The sequence below is a fragment of the Rhinolophus hipposideros genome (genome assembly GCF_964194185.1).
Source record: "Rhinolophus hipposideros genome assembly, chromosome: 10".
Lineage (NCBI taxonomy): Eukaryota > Metazoa > Chordata > Mammalia > Chiroptera > Rhinolophidae > Rhinolophus > Rhinolophus hipposideros.
Window position 1 is genome coordinate 76,437,375 of NC_138056.1, and position 14,334 is coordinate 76,451,708.

The 14,334-nt window shown below is 38.5% G+C and overlaps 1 protein-coding gene across 2 annotated transcripts in view; it reads left to right on the top strand.

Annotated features, from left to right (window-relative positions):
- The window catches only part of DDX10 (DEAD-box helicase 10), a 276,044-nt gene extending 262,886 nt beyond the window's left edge, over nt 1-13,158 (top strand). The window contains exon 18 of one of the 2 annotated variants that reach the window (XM_081063872.1): nt 11,828-13,158. In XM_081063872.1, the coding sequence (XP_080919998.1) occupies nt 11,828-12,008 (181 nt within the window). In that variant the 3' untranslated portion in view covers nt 12,009-13,158. The remainder of the gene's footprint in view (nt 1-11,827) is intronic. The other variant, XM_081063873.1, reaches the window with a different exon arrangement.
- Nucleotides 13,159-14,334: the final 1,176 nt, after the last annotated feature.

The window sequence follows — 14,334 nt, forward strand, 5'->3', positions numbered from 1 at the left end:
AAGATTAAAGTTAAGGATTTGCCTTTTGACTTTTGTTTTCCATTGATATTAGGTAATACCTCCTCTTGTGTCAAGCAACTTCAATTTCAGTTTCTACTTTCTTTAGCGTTTTTGATAATCATTCACTGATTTTACTCTGTCTCGATATTGTATCTGCTGGTGGCAAACCATCCTGAGTCAAAGTCAAGGGCAGTGATGGGAAACCAACATTTCTCCTGTTACTGCATGTCTTGTGGAACTTGATGTTTTTCTCTGGATCCACAGTGGTTTGGTGACTGGTATACATACTTCATTGAGGGTTAAGGTTTTGACATGGGTTGTACATTTTTCAGAGGACAAGAGTTGCATATTGTTGGCAAATAAAATAAAAATTTCTCTTTTTTGTTGAATTAAAATGCCAAGTTAGGCTCTTTCTGCAATGTTTGTATTGCCTCATTTCTTTTCCTGAGTCTGAGGTTATTGGGTACTTCTTCTTTCTAGTATTATTTTCCTTCTGTCATTAATGTTTTTTCACTGTGGCTTCGATCTTTTGGGTTCCTTTGGAATTAATTTCCATTATACTCTTTGGGGAAAAAAAGACAATACGGATATAAATGTCCACCTACATACTGGCTTGAAATGAATCATCGATGTTGCAAAGAAGGTAAGAATGTGGTCTGACCCATAGGAGATAGAGTGGGCCAGTCAGATATTTAGCAGTACAGAAGCTCAGCCAGGTGGGTTTATTGATTATTTATTTAAGAAACATTTATTGAGCCACAGCAGGGCATTGTGGCCACAAAGAAGAATAAGACAAAGTTTTTGTCCTCAAGGAAACTTGGAATCTAATGGCGGAAGTAGATAAGCAAATGGACAATCTCAGTACAGCAGTTCAGATGATGTGATGGAGATGAGCCATAGCTGGTGGGCAACTAAGGGGGCACTTCGCCTGGACTGGGCTGGTCCAGGAAGGCTTCTCAGAGCTGAGTCAGGTGAAGGAGGGGAATGAATAACACAGCCTAAATTAAGGTAGTTGCAGAGGCACTGGGAAAATTCGGTGGATTTGAGAGAGATTAGTGAGGAAATAATCAGTTAAACTACAGATGTTAAAGAGAAGGTTGTTAGAGCATGACTTCCAGGCTTTCAGTGGGGGTGTTAACAGTTCTCCCAAAAGAGAAATACGGGAGGAAGAACAGAGTGGGGAAAACGGGTAGTAGTGAGGGGCGTGTTGGGTTTGAGGTGCTTTGGGAAATGTAGGTGAAGATATCCAGGAGCTGGTTAACTGGTGGTGAGGCAAGAAGTCTAGGCTAAAGGTGGGTATTTTTAAAGTCATCACTATTGTGGAAGGTAGTTGAAACACTGAACTGGATGAGAATGCTCAGAATGAATATGTGAGATGATAATAGTAGAGGGCCAAGGGTGGAATCTGGAAATGTTGATATTTAAGTAATAGACTGAAGAAGAGACAATAAGCAGATACAGTCAAGGAGTTATAGTAATCAACCTGTAACTACTTAAAATTTAGATGCTTGCCCATTACGGCTCACATGGAAGCTGCAATAATGGTAAAATTTTAACTGTCCACTGACTGGGTGTTAACTCAACAGAAGTCATACGTTTGGAAAACTAAGTTACTGAATGTAGCGATAATGTGACCATTTATGTAATTGTAAGTAACATATGCAAAGGCAAAATTTAGAACAGCGGGAACTTGTGCTATTAAAAGCAGGCTTGGTTAACAGACAGGAACTTGTGCTGTCACAGATGGCACTGAGTGCCCGGGGGTGCTCCCAGGGTAAGGGACCTCTGTGACTGTGCTGGAAATCAAGTTAGAAGCGACGTCTGTCGAAACGTTCCTTTCTTCATTGCAGTGGCGGTAGTTTTCAGGACTTCACACAACCCCAACAAGGTCATGATTTCTATCATTTAGGTGAGTGGACATTTACTGAGTGACTCAGAGATAAAGAAGACAAACATCCCCAGACTTCACAAAGCTAAGGCTTAACTAGGCAAAAGGATGGGATCTGTGCTGTGATGTCATTCAGAATGGGTGCGTGGGAGAGGCACAAACAGTGCATAACGTGCAGTCATGTAAGATGGAATCTCTGAGGATGAGATTGGTGATATTGGAACTGGGTTGTAAAACAGAAAGAGGGAATTCTAAATGGAGACCAAAGAAGTTGAGGACCTAGAGCATGTTCAGGGGGCAACAAGTCCAAAAGATTGGGATGTATAGTGCGGAGTAGGTTACAGAGGCAGGCCTGTGCCACAATCACGAGAGTCCTTAAGTAGTATACTAAATAATTCTAGAGGCAGTCACGGAAGTGTTGAGGAGGAATTACAAGAGCCAAGGTGTGCTTTACAAAGAATCTTCCTTTCAGCATGCGTAAGGTTGGCAGGAATGGGAGGAATGTTACATGTGAGACATTGAGGTTGTTTACATACGATGTTTCAACAAGAACCTTGATTTTAAAAGACTGGTTTTTAACTTTTTTTCTTGATGGTTAATGGACATGGAAATCATTCTTGTCCTTAGAAGCCTATGTATAAAACTGAAAAGTAAAACTATCCAAACTCCCACAAATTTCTCCATGTGGTCTACGGAGCACCGTTCTCACGTCTATAACATGACTTACTACCTTTTCAATATCACAGACAACCCTAAGGGTCCCTGTGTTTTAAACGATTTCTGTCTTTCAAGACAGTTAATACTTAATGTTTCACATTTGTTTTATTAACATAGACATAATTTCCAATCCTCTCAACCTTCTGGGGTGTCAAGTATTTACAAAGGTCAGTTAATATAATTCTAGCCCAAAGCAAAGAAGTACTAGAATTTAGTCTGTGGTACACAATTTCAGGTGTTTGAAATAATGAACATAACCGATGACCCATCTATCCTGACCTAATTCTCACCTCTCCCCCGTACATCTATGGATCCAGAGACCCAGGCTGATGCTTCTGTAGTACACCTGCTCTCGATGCTTCTGAACTTTGTCGAATTTTGAAGAATAATTGATACACATTTCGCTGCCCCAAACTACCTTTTCCTTCAAATGTAAGTTTCTCTTCTTATTGCAAAGAGCAATACAAGTTTATTACAGAAAACTCAGAAAACACGTATTTCAGCAAAAAGAACATTAAAAAAATTTTTCCAGATCTTTTTCTATGCAAATATACATGTAGCCTTTTTTAAACAAAGATGTACACTCTCTTTGTACATTGATTTTATAACTGTTTTGCGTCAATAAATTCCTGCGACATTGTTTTTAATAGCTGCATCTTCTTTTTCTTTTTTTTGATGGATTTTTTATTAAAATTTTTTGGGGTGACAGTGGTTAGCAAAATTACATAGATTTTAAGTGTACAACTGAGTCAGTTGTGCTTCCATCACTATATTTAACAAATTACTCCCTTATGATTGGACATTTGGGTATCCAACTTTCAGAAATCACAAATAGTTTTGCCTTGAATATCCTGTAACTAAATTTTATACTCCTTAATTATTTCCTGGGGATAAATTCCCAGAGAGAAATTGCTGGGCATGCATACTTGAATGACTTTGAAAGGTGGTTGTAGTAATTTACATTCCCACCCAGGAGCTTACATTTTAATTGGGAGTTAAGATGCATGCAGGTGAAAAAAATCACTTTAGTATTAGAAAGTAGCAAGGCTAGGTACTAAATGACTAATAAACAATTAGAGCTGTAGGAATTCAGAGAAAAGAGATCACTTTTAATAGGAAATGAGGAAATGAAGATGCGTCTTGAAGCAACGGAGAACCCAGCAGGAGTGAAGTGCCACACTTACAGAGGGGCTCCCGTGGGAACACACAGGAAATGTCTGATTTCGTGAGTAAAGACCACGTATGAGGAGTGCTGGGCAGAGGGGCCAGGAGGAAGGCCGATCTCCTTGATTTGTTTCTCATACATGTAACACAGACTACACGCTTATTCTGTGTGACTAGGTAACTCCAAGTACCTGACACAAATAAAATGTTGAAACCAGGAATTCAAACCTACTGTAAAGTCATTTCACTTTCTGAAAGAATTTCGAACTTTGGTTTCAGAGAAATCAGAAAGTAAAAAAGTTACATGTATTTTATTTAAAACTCAATTATTAATATATTAAGATTTTAAAATTGAAATCACATTCAAATGTTACATCTTTTCTTAGTTATTAGCAATGAATAAATTGGCTCAAATGTTTATTTTGGCTATTGTGACAAGCTTTTGTATACCCATTTTCACTAAAATTCAAAGAATTTCCCAGTTGCTAGTTCAGACTACGCGTTCCATTGTGATATTTTTCTTTGTGTTTTGTTATGTGATTGGTTCTTCAAATGACACACCATAAATCTCTTTATTATTTGGATTATTGAAAGATTAGAGGCTCTGAATCTTTTGCTTTGATTGTTTCGCTTTTATAGCAATAGGGCTTTTGGTGCTCGAGCCACGCTTTTGCTCTTTTAGTTGTGTTTTTATCAGCCAATGTGTTGTACTCTCTTAATGCTGAGCAGTAGTAGTATGGTCCCTTTGACACTTACCTCATATATTTGAAGAATGTGGAGAGAGTTCAGCACTTTAAGTCACACAGAAGTACCAATATAAAAATAAGGTGTAGAGCTCAGGTTCAAACTCCTGGCCTGTTTCCTAGGCCACTACTAGCTGTCAGTTCCTGTCGTGAGCCTCCTTACCTCCCTCAGATCCGTGGAGCACACTTACTTCATGAAGGGCACTCACTGGGGTTACCGCTGTTTCGCACCTGTGTTTCTGTTTCTTTCAGCAGACCTTCAGAAGGTTCCCCCATTTATTTGGTAAACGGCACTAATGATGTGCTGCCTTAAGGCACCAAGAAACTAGAACTCACTGTTACATACAATTAGACTGTTAAGCAATAACAAAGCCGTCCCAGTGCTTAAATGGAGCCAGTAAGCTCCCGGTGAATATTAATTAGATGGAGTCAAAAGCCTTCTGCCTAATTAATTCATCAGGATGTGAGTAAAATAGAGGCTCTATACTGTCATAAATTTGATCCCCACCTCCACCTCACCCCCTCAGCTTTGAGGTATAATTGACATGTACCATGTGTAAGTTTAAGGTGTACGTGTTGATTTGATACATATAGTGAAATGATTACCACCTTCATGCTGGCTAACACCATCGCATACTTACCATTTTTGTGTGTTTGGTGAGAACATTTAAGATCTATTCTCTTAGCAGCTTTCAAATATATAATATTTTAACCGTAGTCACCACACTGTACGTTAGACCCTTTATATCTTATAACTGGAAGTTTATACCTTTTCGCCAACAATGGGGAGGCCATTTCCTCCACCCCATCAACCCCTGATAACCACCATTCTACATTCTGTTTCTATAAATTCAAGCTTTTTAAGATACCACATGTAAGTGATAACACATAGTGTTTGTCTTTCTCTGTCTGACTTATTTCATTTAGCATAAAACCCTCAAAGACCAATCATTTTGTCACAAATGACAAGATTTCCTTCTCATGGCTGAATAATATTTGTGCGTGTGTGTGTGTGTGTGTTTGTGTGTATGATATCTTTATCCATTTATCTATTCATGGACACTTAGCTTGTTTCTATATATTGGCTATCCTAAATAATGCTGCAGTGAACATGGAAGTGCAGACGTCTCTTTGGGATCCTGATTTCATTTCCTTTGGGTATATACCCAGAACTGGGATTATATGATAGTTCTATTTATAATTTTTTGAATAACCTCCATATTGTTTTCAGTAGTGGCTGTGCCAATTTACAGTCCCACCAACAGTGCACGAGGGTTCCCTTTCTCCACAGCCTCACCAGCATTTATCTCTTGCCTTGTTGATGACAGCCATTCTAACAGGAGTGAGGTGATACCTCATTGTGGTTTTGATTTGCATTTCCCTGGTGATTAATAATATCGAGCATCTTTTCATATACCTGTTGGCCATCTGTATGTCGTCTTTGGAAAAATGTCTATTCAGTTTCTCCGCCTGTTTTTAAATCAGATTGTTTTTTTTGCTATTGAGTTGTATAACTTCCTTAAATATTTTGGATATTAACCCCTTATCAGATGTGTGGTTAACAAATGTTTCCTTCCGTTCTGTAGGTTGCCTTTTCATTTTGTTGATTGTTTCTTTTGTTGTGCAGAAGCTTAGTAGTTTCATGTAGCCACTTATTTTTGCTTTTGTTGCTTATGCTTTTGTTATCGTATCCAAAAAAATCATTGCCAAGACCCATGTCAAGGAGTTTTGTCACTGTGTTTTCTTGTAGGAGTTTTAACGGTTTCGTGTCTTATGTTTCAGTCTTCAATCCATTTCAAGTTCATTTTTGTGAGTGATGTAAGACAGGAGTCCAATTTTATTCTTCTGCACATGGTTATCTAGTTTTTCTAATACTATTTATTGAAGAGACTGTCTTTTTCCCCATTGAGTATAATTGGCTCTCTTGTCGAGTACTAGTTGACTGCATATGCGAGAGTTTATTTCTGGGCTCTCAATTCTGTTCTGTTGGCCTATGTGTCTGTTTTTATACCCAGACTATATTGTTTTTTATTAATAAAGCTCTGTAATGTAATTTGAAATCTGAATGTGTAATTCCTTCAGCTTTGTTCTTTCTTAGGATCACTTTGGCTATATAGGGTCTTTGGTGGTTCCATACAAATTTCAGGATTTTTAGAAGTATTTCTCGTCAAATGTCATGAGAACCTGATAGAGATTACATTGAATGTATAGATGGCTTCGGGTGGGATGGCCATTTTAACAATATTCGCCTGATCCATGAACACTGCATGTCTTCCCATTTATTTGTGTCTTCTTCAGTTTCTTTCATCAAAGCATCATAGTTTTCAGTGTACAGATCTTACACTTCCTTGGTTACATTTATTTCTAAGAATTTCGTTGTTTTTGATGCGTTGTGAATGGGATACTTTATTTGTTTTTCAGGTAATTCACTGTTAGTATATAGAAGCCCTACTGGTTTATATAGCCTGGAACTTTACTGTATTCACTGATTAGTTCTAACAGATTTTGGTAGTCTTTAGGATTTTCTGTATATAAGGTCATATCATCTGCAAACAATGACAGTTTTACTTCTTCATTTCTGGTGCAGATACCTTTTATTTCTTTTTCTTGCCTAATTCTCTTGCTGGGATGTCCAGTACAATGTTGAATGGGAGTGGTGAGAGTGGGTATCCTTGTCTTGTTCCTGATCTTAGAGGAAAAGTTTTCAACCATTTACCATTGAGTATGATATTAATTGTAGGCTTGTCAAGTAGGGCTTTTATTATGTTGAGGTACATTCGTTCTATACCCAATTTATTGATTTTTATCATAAATATGTTGAATTTTATCAAGTGGTTTTTCTGCGTCTATTGCTATGAGCATGTGATTTTTAACTTTCATTCTATTACTGTGAATCTCATTTATTGGTTTGGGTGTGTTGAAGCATGCTTGCATCCCAGGGATAAATCCTACTTGATCATAGTATATGATCTTTTTAATGTGCTTTTGAATTTAGTTTGCTAGTGCTTTGTTGAGAATTTTTACATCTGTATTCATCAGGGATATTGACCTGTAGCTGTCTTGTAGTAGCCTTTACCTGGCTTTGGTATTAGGTTAATGTTGGCCTTGGAAAATGAGTTTGGCAATGTTTTTTGGATGAGTTTAAGGATTGGTGTTAATTCTTCTTTAAATGTGTGGTAGAATTCCCCAGTGAATTCAATTCCCCAGTGAAGCTATCTGGTCTTGGGCTTTTGTTTGTTGGGAGATTTTGATTACTGATTCAGTGTTCTTATTTGTTATGAATCTCTTCAGATTGTCTATTTCTTCATAATTCAGTCTTCGTAGGTTGTAAGTTTCTAGGCATTTATTCATTTTTTCTTGGTTATACAATTTGTTGGCATATAATTTTTTTATAGTAGTTTTTATAATTCTTTGTATTTTTGTGAAATCAGTTGTAATGTTTCCTCTTTCATTTCTGAATTTATTTGCGTTTTATTTATCTTTTTATATGGCTAGCTAAAGGTTTGTCAACTTTTTTATCTTTTAAAAAAACTAGTTTTGGTTTTGTTGATCTTTTCTATTTTTTGTTCTGGTCTCTATTTCATTTATGTCCTTTCTGATCTTTGTCATTTACTTCCTTCTGCTAATTTTGGGCTTAGTTTATTCTTTTTTAATTCCTTGAGGTGTAAAGTGAGGGTGTTTATTTGAGATCTTTCTTTTTTCTTACTGTAGGTATTTATCATTATAAATGTCCCTCTTAGAACTGCTTTTGCTGCACACCATATATTTTGGTATATTCTATTTCTTTTATTGTTTGTTTCAAGATAGTTTAATATTTCCCTTTTGATTCCATCTGAATCCATTGGTTGTTAAGGACTGTGTTGTTTAATTTCCACATGTTTGTGAATTTTGCAGTTTATTTGAATTATTAATTTCTAATTTCATGCCATTGTGGTCAGAAAAGATACTTGGTATGATTTCAGTCTTCAATTTGCTAACACTCGTTTTGTAACTTACAATATGCTCTATCATGAAGAACGTTTCATGTGAACCTGTGAAGAATATTTATTCTGTTACTCTTGAGTGAAACGTTCTGCCTATATCTATACTTCTTGCTCCCTCTTGAGGAAGAATTTTAAGCTCCTATGCCTTCTCTCAACCCAAGGCTAGATTGTGTGTTGACCCACTTCCCTTTTGCTTTCTCAGGGGTGGCCCTACAGCTGAAGTTTATGATCTCTCCCTGGTCCATAGATTTGGGTTGGCTGTCCACACATGCCATCACCAGCCATCTGGCAAAGCTCACTCTCGCTGCTGCTCTTGGGAGGGAGCTGGCCACAGGATGGGGGTGTGTGTGGGTGAGGATGCAGAGTGCTGGGGGTGCCCATGGGCCAATTAGAGGGATCCACAGGTGAGGCATTTCCAGTGGTTCATAGACGAGCTTCTTGTTGGAGTCCATGATGCAGTTAGTAGGATACGCATCCTTTTAATTCCCTCAGAGTTCTAGCTGCCTGTTCTCCTAGCCTCTTCTTAAGCCCCAGTCATGCAGCTCCTGATTTAGTGTTCTGGATGGGGTGAGAGAGATGGGCCTCTTTAGCAATATCCCATACAGCTAGGAAGCCGGGCACTCACTCACATGCTCTCACTTTGCTCTGAGAAAAATCACAGGCAGAGAACATCTCTCTTGGCCCTGAGCTGTGCTACCTTGGGGGAGGCTGATATGAGTAAAGTCCAGCTGTTCCAAACTCTCTCCAGTGAATCCAAATTCATATTTTTTGCTCCAGTTGTGTTGGAACTTCTTCCCTGGAAACTAGGACTCCCACAAAGCTCTCCCGCCTCTGAGTGACTACCTAAGGCAGCACTCTCCACAGCCACGAGGGGCTGCATCTGGTTCATGGGACATGGCGGGGCTCCCAGCCAGGACCCAGGTCTGCCTGCTTATCATCCAACACATAGTTGGGTAAGACTCCTCCCAGGTCCCTGGGTGTATAGTGCACATCCCACAGCTCCCATGAGAGCACTGTTGTCTGTGGGTGGATGCCAGATTGTTGTCGGGAGGGGAGTGAACAGAGAATGCATTATTCAGCCATATCACTGTCCAGTGCCACACCGTTTGGAAGCGGTCTTTCTGAAGAGACCAGATTGTGACCATATTTTGCTGTCTGCTTACTGAGTGTTCTCTAATGCACTACATTATCCCCCTTGGGGTGAATTACATGTAGAATATCTATATCATTGTTTAATAATTTGATATAAAAATTACCACTTACTTGCTGTGGAAAGTAGTATAAAATATCTTTCTTGAATTTGAACTGGTCCACAAAGGAGCAAAGTGGCTAATCATGAAAATATTTGGGCTATGTAAATTTCTCATCTTTTCTTTTATTATCCAAACCAGCTATTTCCTGCAGGGAATATAATGTGCAGGAGCACATTAATAAAGGATGCATTAGTAAAGCCCACTAATTAGGCTGCTTCTGATGAGCTGCTCTGACATGCACTTGAAGTATAGGCAGGGTAAAAATAAGTATTATCTTATACCAAATAAATCACAGCACCCTAGCCCAATGGAATTGGCACAGAACTGGCCATACTCAAGCAGATTAGGACTCAATACTTTTTATTAAGGCCCCTTTGCACTAAGAATTATTTCTTTACCAACTGAATTCCCATCATAGGGAACACTTTCATATCCATCTTTCCAGGCACTATTTAAAAATGCAGTTATTTGTGGCTTTAAATAACCTCACAGTGTTGACTAATAGTTTGTCTTTCCTCCAATGGTGAGAGTATGGCTGCTGAGTAAGGGCGTTGGGCATTTCTGGGAGGTAAATGGGAAAGTTATTTAGTTTTGCTTCAGGCTGGTCATAAATGTATATGCTGATTAGGCACATTCACTTTGCGATCCAAGCTGTCTTCTTAAGGAGTAATAGAGTCCATTGAAACTTGAGCAGTTTGTTCTCTTTTGGATTACATCGTATGCTTGGACTATAATGTAAGTTCTGTGATGATTTTTTTGCTCTTATAAAACATCAATGTAAACACTTATTTGAAAGGAAGTTGTTTATAGGCAGCAAGGAAACTACCATGGATTTAGCACTACGATGATCTTGTACTTACATAATTTTATTTAATTCTTATAGCAGTTCTGCTAAGTAAATGATATAATCCTCATCTTCACAGATAAGGAAACTAAGATTTAGACATATTATAATAGTTGGTTGGCCAGGCTCTGACTGTGTTGATGTCTAACCTGCTCTTTCACAGCTAGTTCTGTCCTCCAAATGTTGACTAAAGAGAGTAAACTCAAATTGCTTTCAGTAGCCTGGCTTTGAGCTGAATTTAGTCACCCAGATCTGGGTGTGAACCCCGAGTGTACAATCTGGATCCAGTCATTTAACCTCTCTTAACCTCACTGTAGAATGAGGCTAATGCTTCACACCCCAAGGATTTTCATGAAGATAAATGATGTAACTTGCATAAAGGATGTATTAGTAAGCCCTTACTGAATAGTTGTTATTGCCATTGCTAATAGATGGGTTCTTTATTTTGTTTTAATTTTGTATCCAATAATTGGGTCATCTTTGAACATGATGACAGTATCTCAACATTTTTTAAGGAGGTTTTGCCTTTTTTATTTTTAATGTATCAAATGATTGCCTCTATCTTCAGAAATTAGCTTTATTTTTAAGGTTTGTGCCTCAGGGTGTGCGCAGAATGCAGTAATAATGTTTATGATTTCTCAAGACTGTGTAGGACTTAGAGACCAATTTTAAATGGGAAAATTTATTTGATGTCCTAAGTAATTTGTAATTTAATGTTTTAGGTTCTGTTTTCCTTGCAATCTATATGTCACCACTTCATGCAGAGATATTAGAATTAGCACGTGGTATCCTGATAATCTGTTAGCCCACAGACTGCTACCTAAAGGGCAACCCAACGTTAAATAGAGATGGTTTGATGAAGCAGGACAAGCACAGATTGGAGCTGGTCTGGAGCCCAGACTATGTACCTCTCAGTGTTTTCAGATTGTGGATAATACATCCCCAGTTTCCTAGAATTGTGAGAATTGGATAAGACAGTGTGTGCAGACTACCATGTACATTGCCCAGTGCGTGAGAGACAGGCCTTCTCTTCCCATCCATTAAATGGGAGGTACTTATAACACAGATATCCTCAAGTTATAGTTTCTTTCCCTCTTAAATAATAATAATAATAATAATAATAATAATAGCATTACTTTACCAACTATTACTAGTAATTTTATTCTGAGTGTTTGGTTTCATAATAATGAATTTAATTATTCATTTATGAAGTAAATCATTGGATTTGTTCTCAGCAGTGTTACCAAGAAGAAGCAGGGCATGAGGAAAAGGAACAACAGTCAAGTGGAAGACACGGGACCCACAAGTCGTAACAGGAAGAAGGCCAAGTGGGAAACCTTAGAGCCTTTGGATACGGGCCTGTCTTTAGCAGAGGATGAAGAGCTCGTGTTACATCTGCTCAAAAGTCAAAGCTAAATACTTCCTGCTCTTGTCTTCTCCTTAAAACCTCTGGTCATAATTACATGGGCAAGTTGGGGAACTTAGATTACGTGAGTCCCGTGCCCAAAGGACCCATTCTCCAGACAGAAGTGACCATATCCTAATCCCCTTTCACAAGCGGTGCCTAGGCCATCCCAGAGCAAACAAGGTGAGGGTGGATCATAACATTTTTTGATCCCATTTTCCAGCATGTGCTCTGTTAGATTTTATCCATGGGTCCTTATATCTTGTGATTGAAAATGCCTCCTTTGTTTTAATGGCACATTCTGGAGAGCCTGTTTCATTGTTAGGAATTCTTATGTTGTTTATCTTACAGAAGTGTCTATGTACTGTTAAATAAAATTGCTCATAATTTTGGTTATTTAATACCTTTAAGAAGACAGATTATGATGGACCAGCCCTAAGAAAGAATATTTTTGAATTGAGATGGTCAATAATAAACTTATTTCCTATAAAATTATTGGTTTCATTGTGTCCAATAATAAGAGAACACTCTCAAGGGAAGGTTCTTAAGATTAAACTGTTTGGCCAAATCCTGAAACAGTGAATTTCCCATATTCTTAAATTAGCCTTCTCATTTAACTTACACTTGTAGATTTGCTAGCTATCATTTATAAAATCAATAGAAGTCCTGAATCGAAAACTTTGTGATCTAAAACCTGATCTCTTAGCACCTAGTAGCTTGTAGGTCTTGCAGGTGCCTTAGCCACTGTCTCCAGCAAACGGAAACTGCCTCTGAGACCTTTGGGAGAATAAGATCAACACACTGAGATGAACACAAGAGATGGAGAGAGCCCTAAGGGCATTGTTTGATCCCCTGGGCTTCAATTGAATCTACTCCTGGTACTTCCCAATGAGGTCATGGGTTGGTAACTTTCCTTTTTGCACAAACTACTTTGAGTTATTTTCTGTCCCTGGAACTGAATGGATCCTGACTTTAATACCAGGGGTGCCAAAATGTATACCAGTGGACACTTTGGTCAATGTTGCTCAAGCAGTCGTTCGCCATAATCAGAAGTGTCTGGATGCTGATGATAACCATTTTGAGCACCTTTTATAATTGCAGAAGTCAAACGTGACTTGTATTCATCTTTGTTATCATTTTAATACAGCCTTTTCTTTTCTTAAAATGTGTGTACATTTTTTTTGGCACCCTCTGTATATACGTTGTAGGGGATTTTAGTTTTCTGATTTTAAAAGCTAATTAAAACATCAAAATAATGTTGATAGAAAGCTTGGGTAACAATGCATAGTAGATGATATTCTTGTTTAGCAAATATTCACTCCAGCCCCCTCTGTCCCTCTGGGAAGCATATTTTTTCCATGCCACTGATATTGGACTTGGCCACATAACTTACTTTAGGCCTTGAGATGTGGTAGAAGTGCCTGTTCCAGTTTCAGCCGAGGCTTTAAGATGCATTACTGTTTCCATCAGCCCTCTTACCCTCCTGCCTTCCATCTTGAGACCAGTATGGACCAAAGAGAGGACACTGCTTCAGTCTGGGCACAAGGTGAGAAGACATTGAAAGAAACCTGCAGCTCCCACAATCACCTCTCCAACCTGTGGAGCAAGAAATCCACTGAGACTTGGGGCGTTATCACAGAAAAAACAGATTAGTACACTTGGTGAGAGAAACACATAAAACCAACAACCAAGAGCATTCGTTCATTCACTAAATGTTAATAAATTCAGCAACTGCCATATACCAGGCCCTGTACTTTTGAGAAATACAAACAGTTGCCTCCCCTGCTACCATATAATAGAGGAAAGAGGTAGGCAAATTTATAATTTTAGTGCATTATGGAAAAAAGAGGAGGAAAGGAAGATTGAGTGAGAAGGCTGTTGCTGGAATGCAGGAAGGAGGGAGGACATAGGTCGCTGCTTGGCCTGGGACCCAGAGATGAATGCTTGCCTGATGCTTATCAGAGGCTGAGAGGCCATTCATGAGACTCACTCATGTAAGATGATCCCGAATGTCCCCTCCATCTCTGGGAGCAGATACACCCGGCAGCAGAATCCTTTGGAGGACTGCCATCTCATAAGCTTAACACGGCGTTTCCAATTTGTTTGGTGCTATAAAGAATGGATAAGTTTAATTAAATGTAATTAATTTTGTTACCGCATTTGTAATACTCTGAACATGGAAAGTCATCTCCATGACTGTTGGAGTCTGCCAGAGGACGCAGGCCTTCCTGGAAGTGTAGGGAGTAAGGGAAGGATGGGAGGTGGTGGTAGAGGGGAAACACCCTACAACTGAGATTTGAAAACCCTATTTCATATTTTTTAAGATTGTTTTAACTA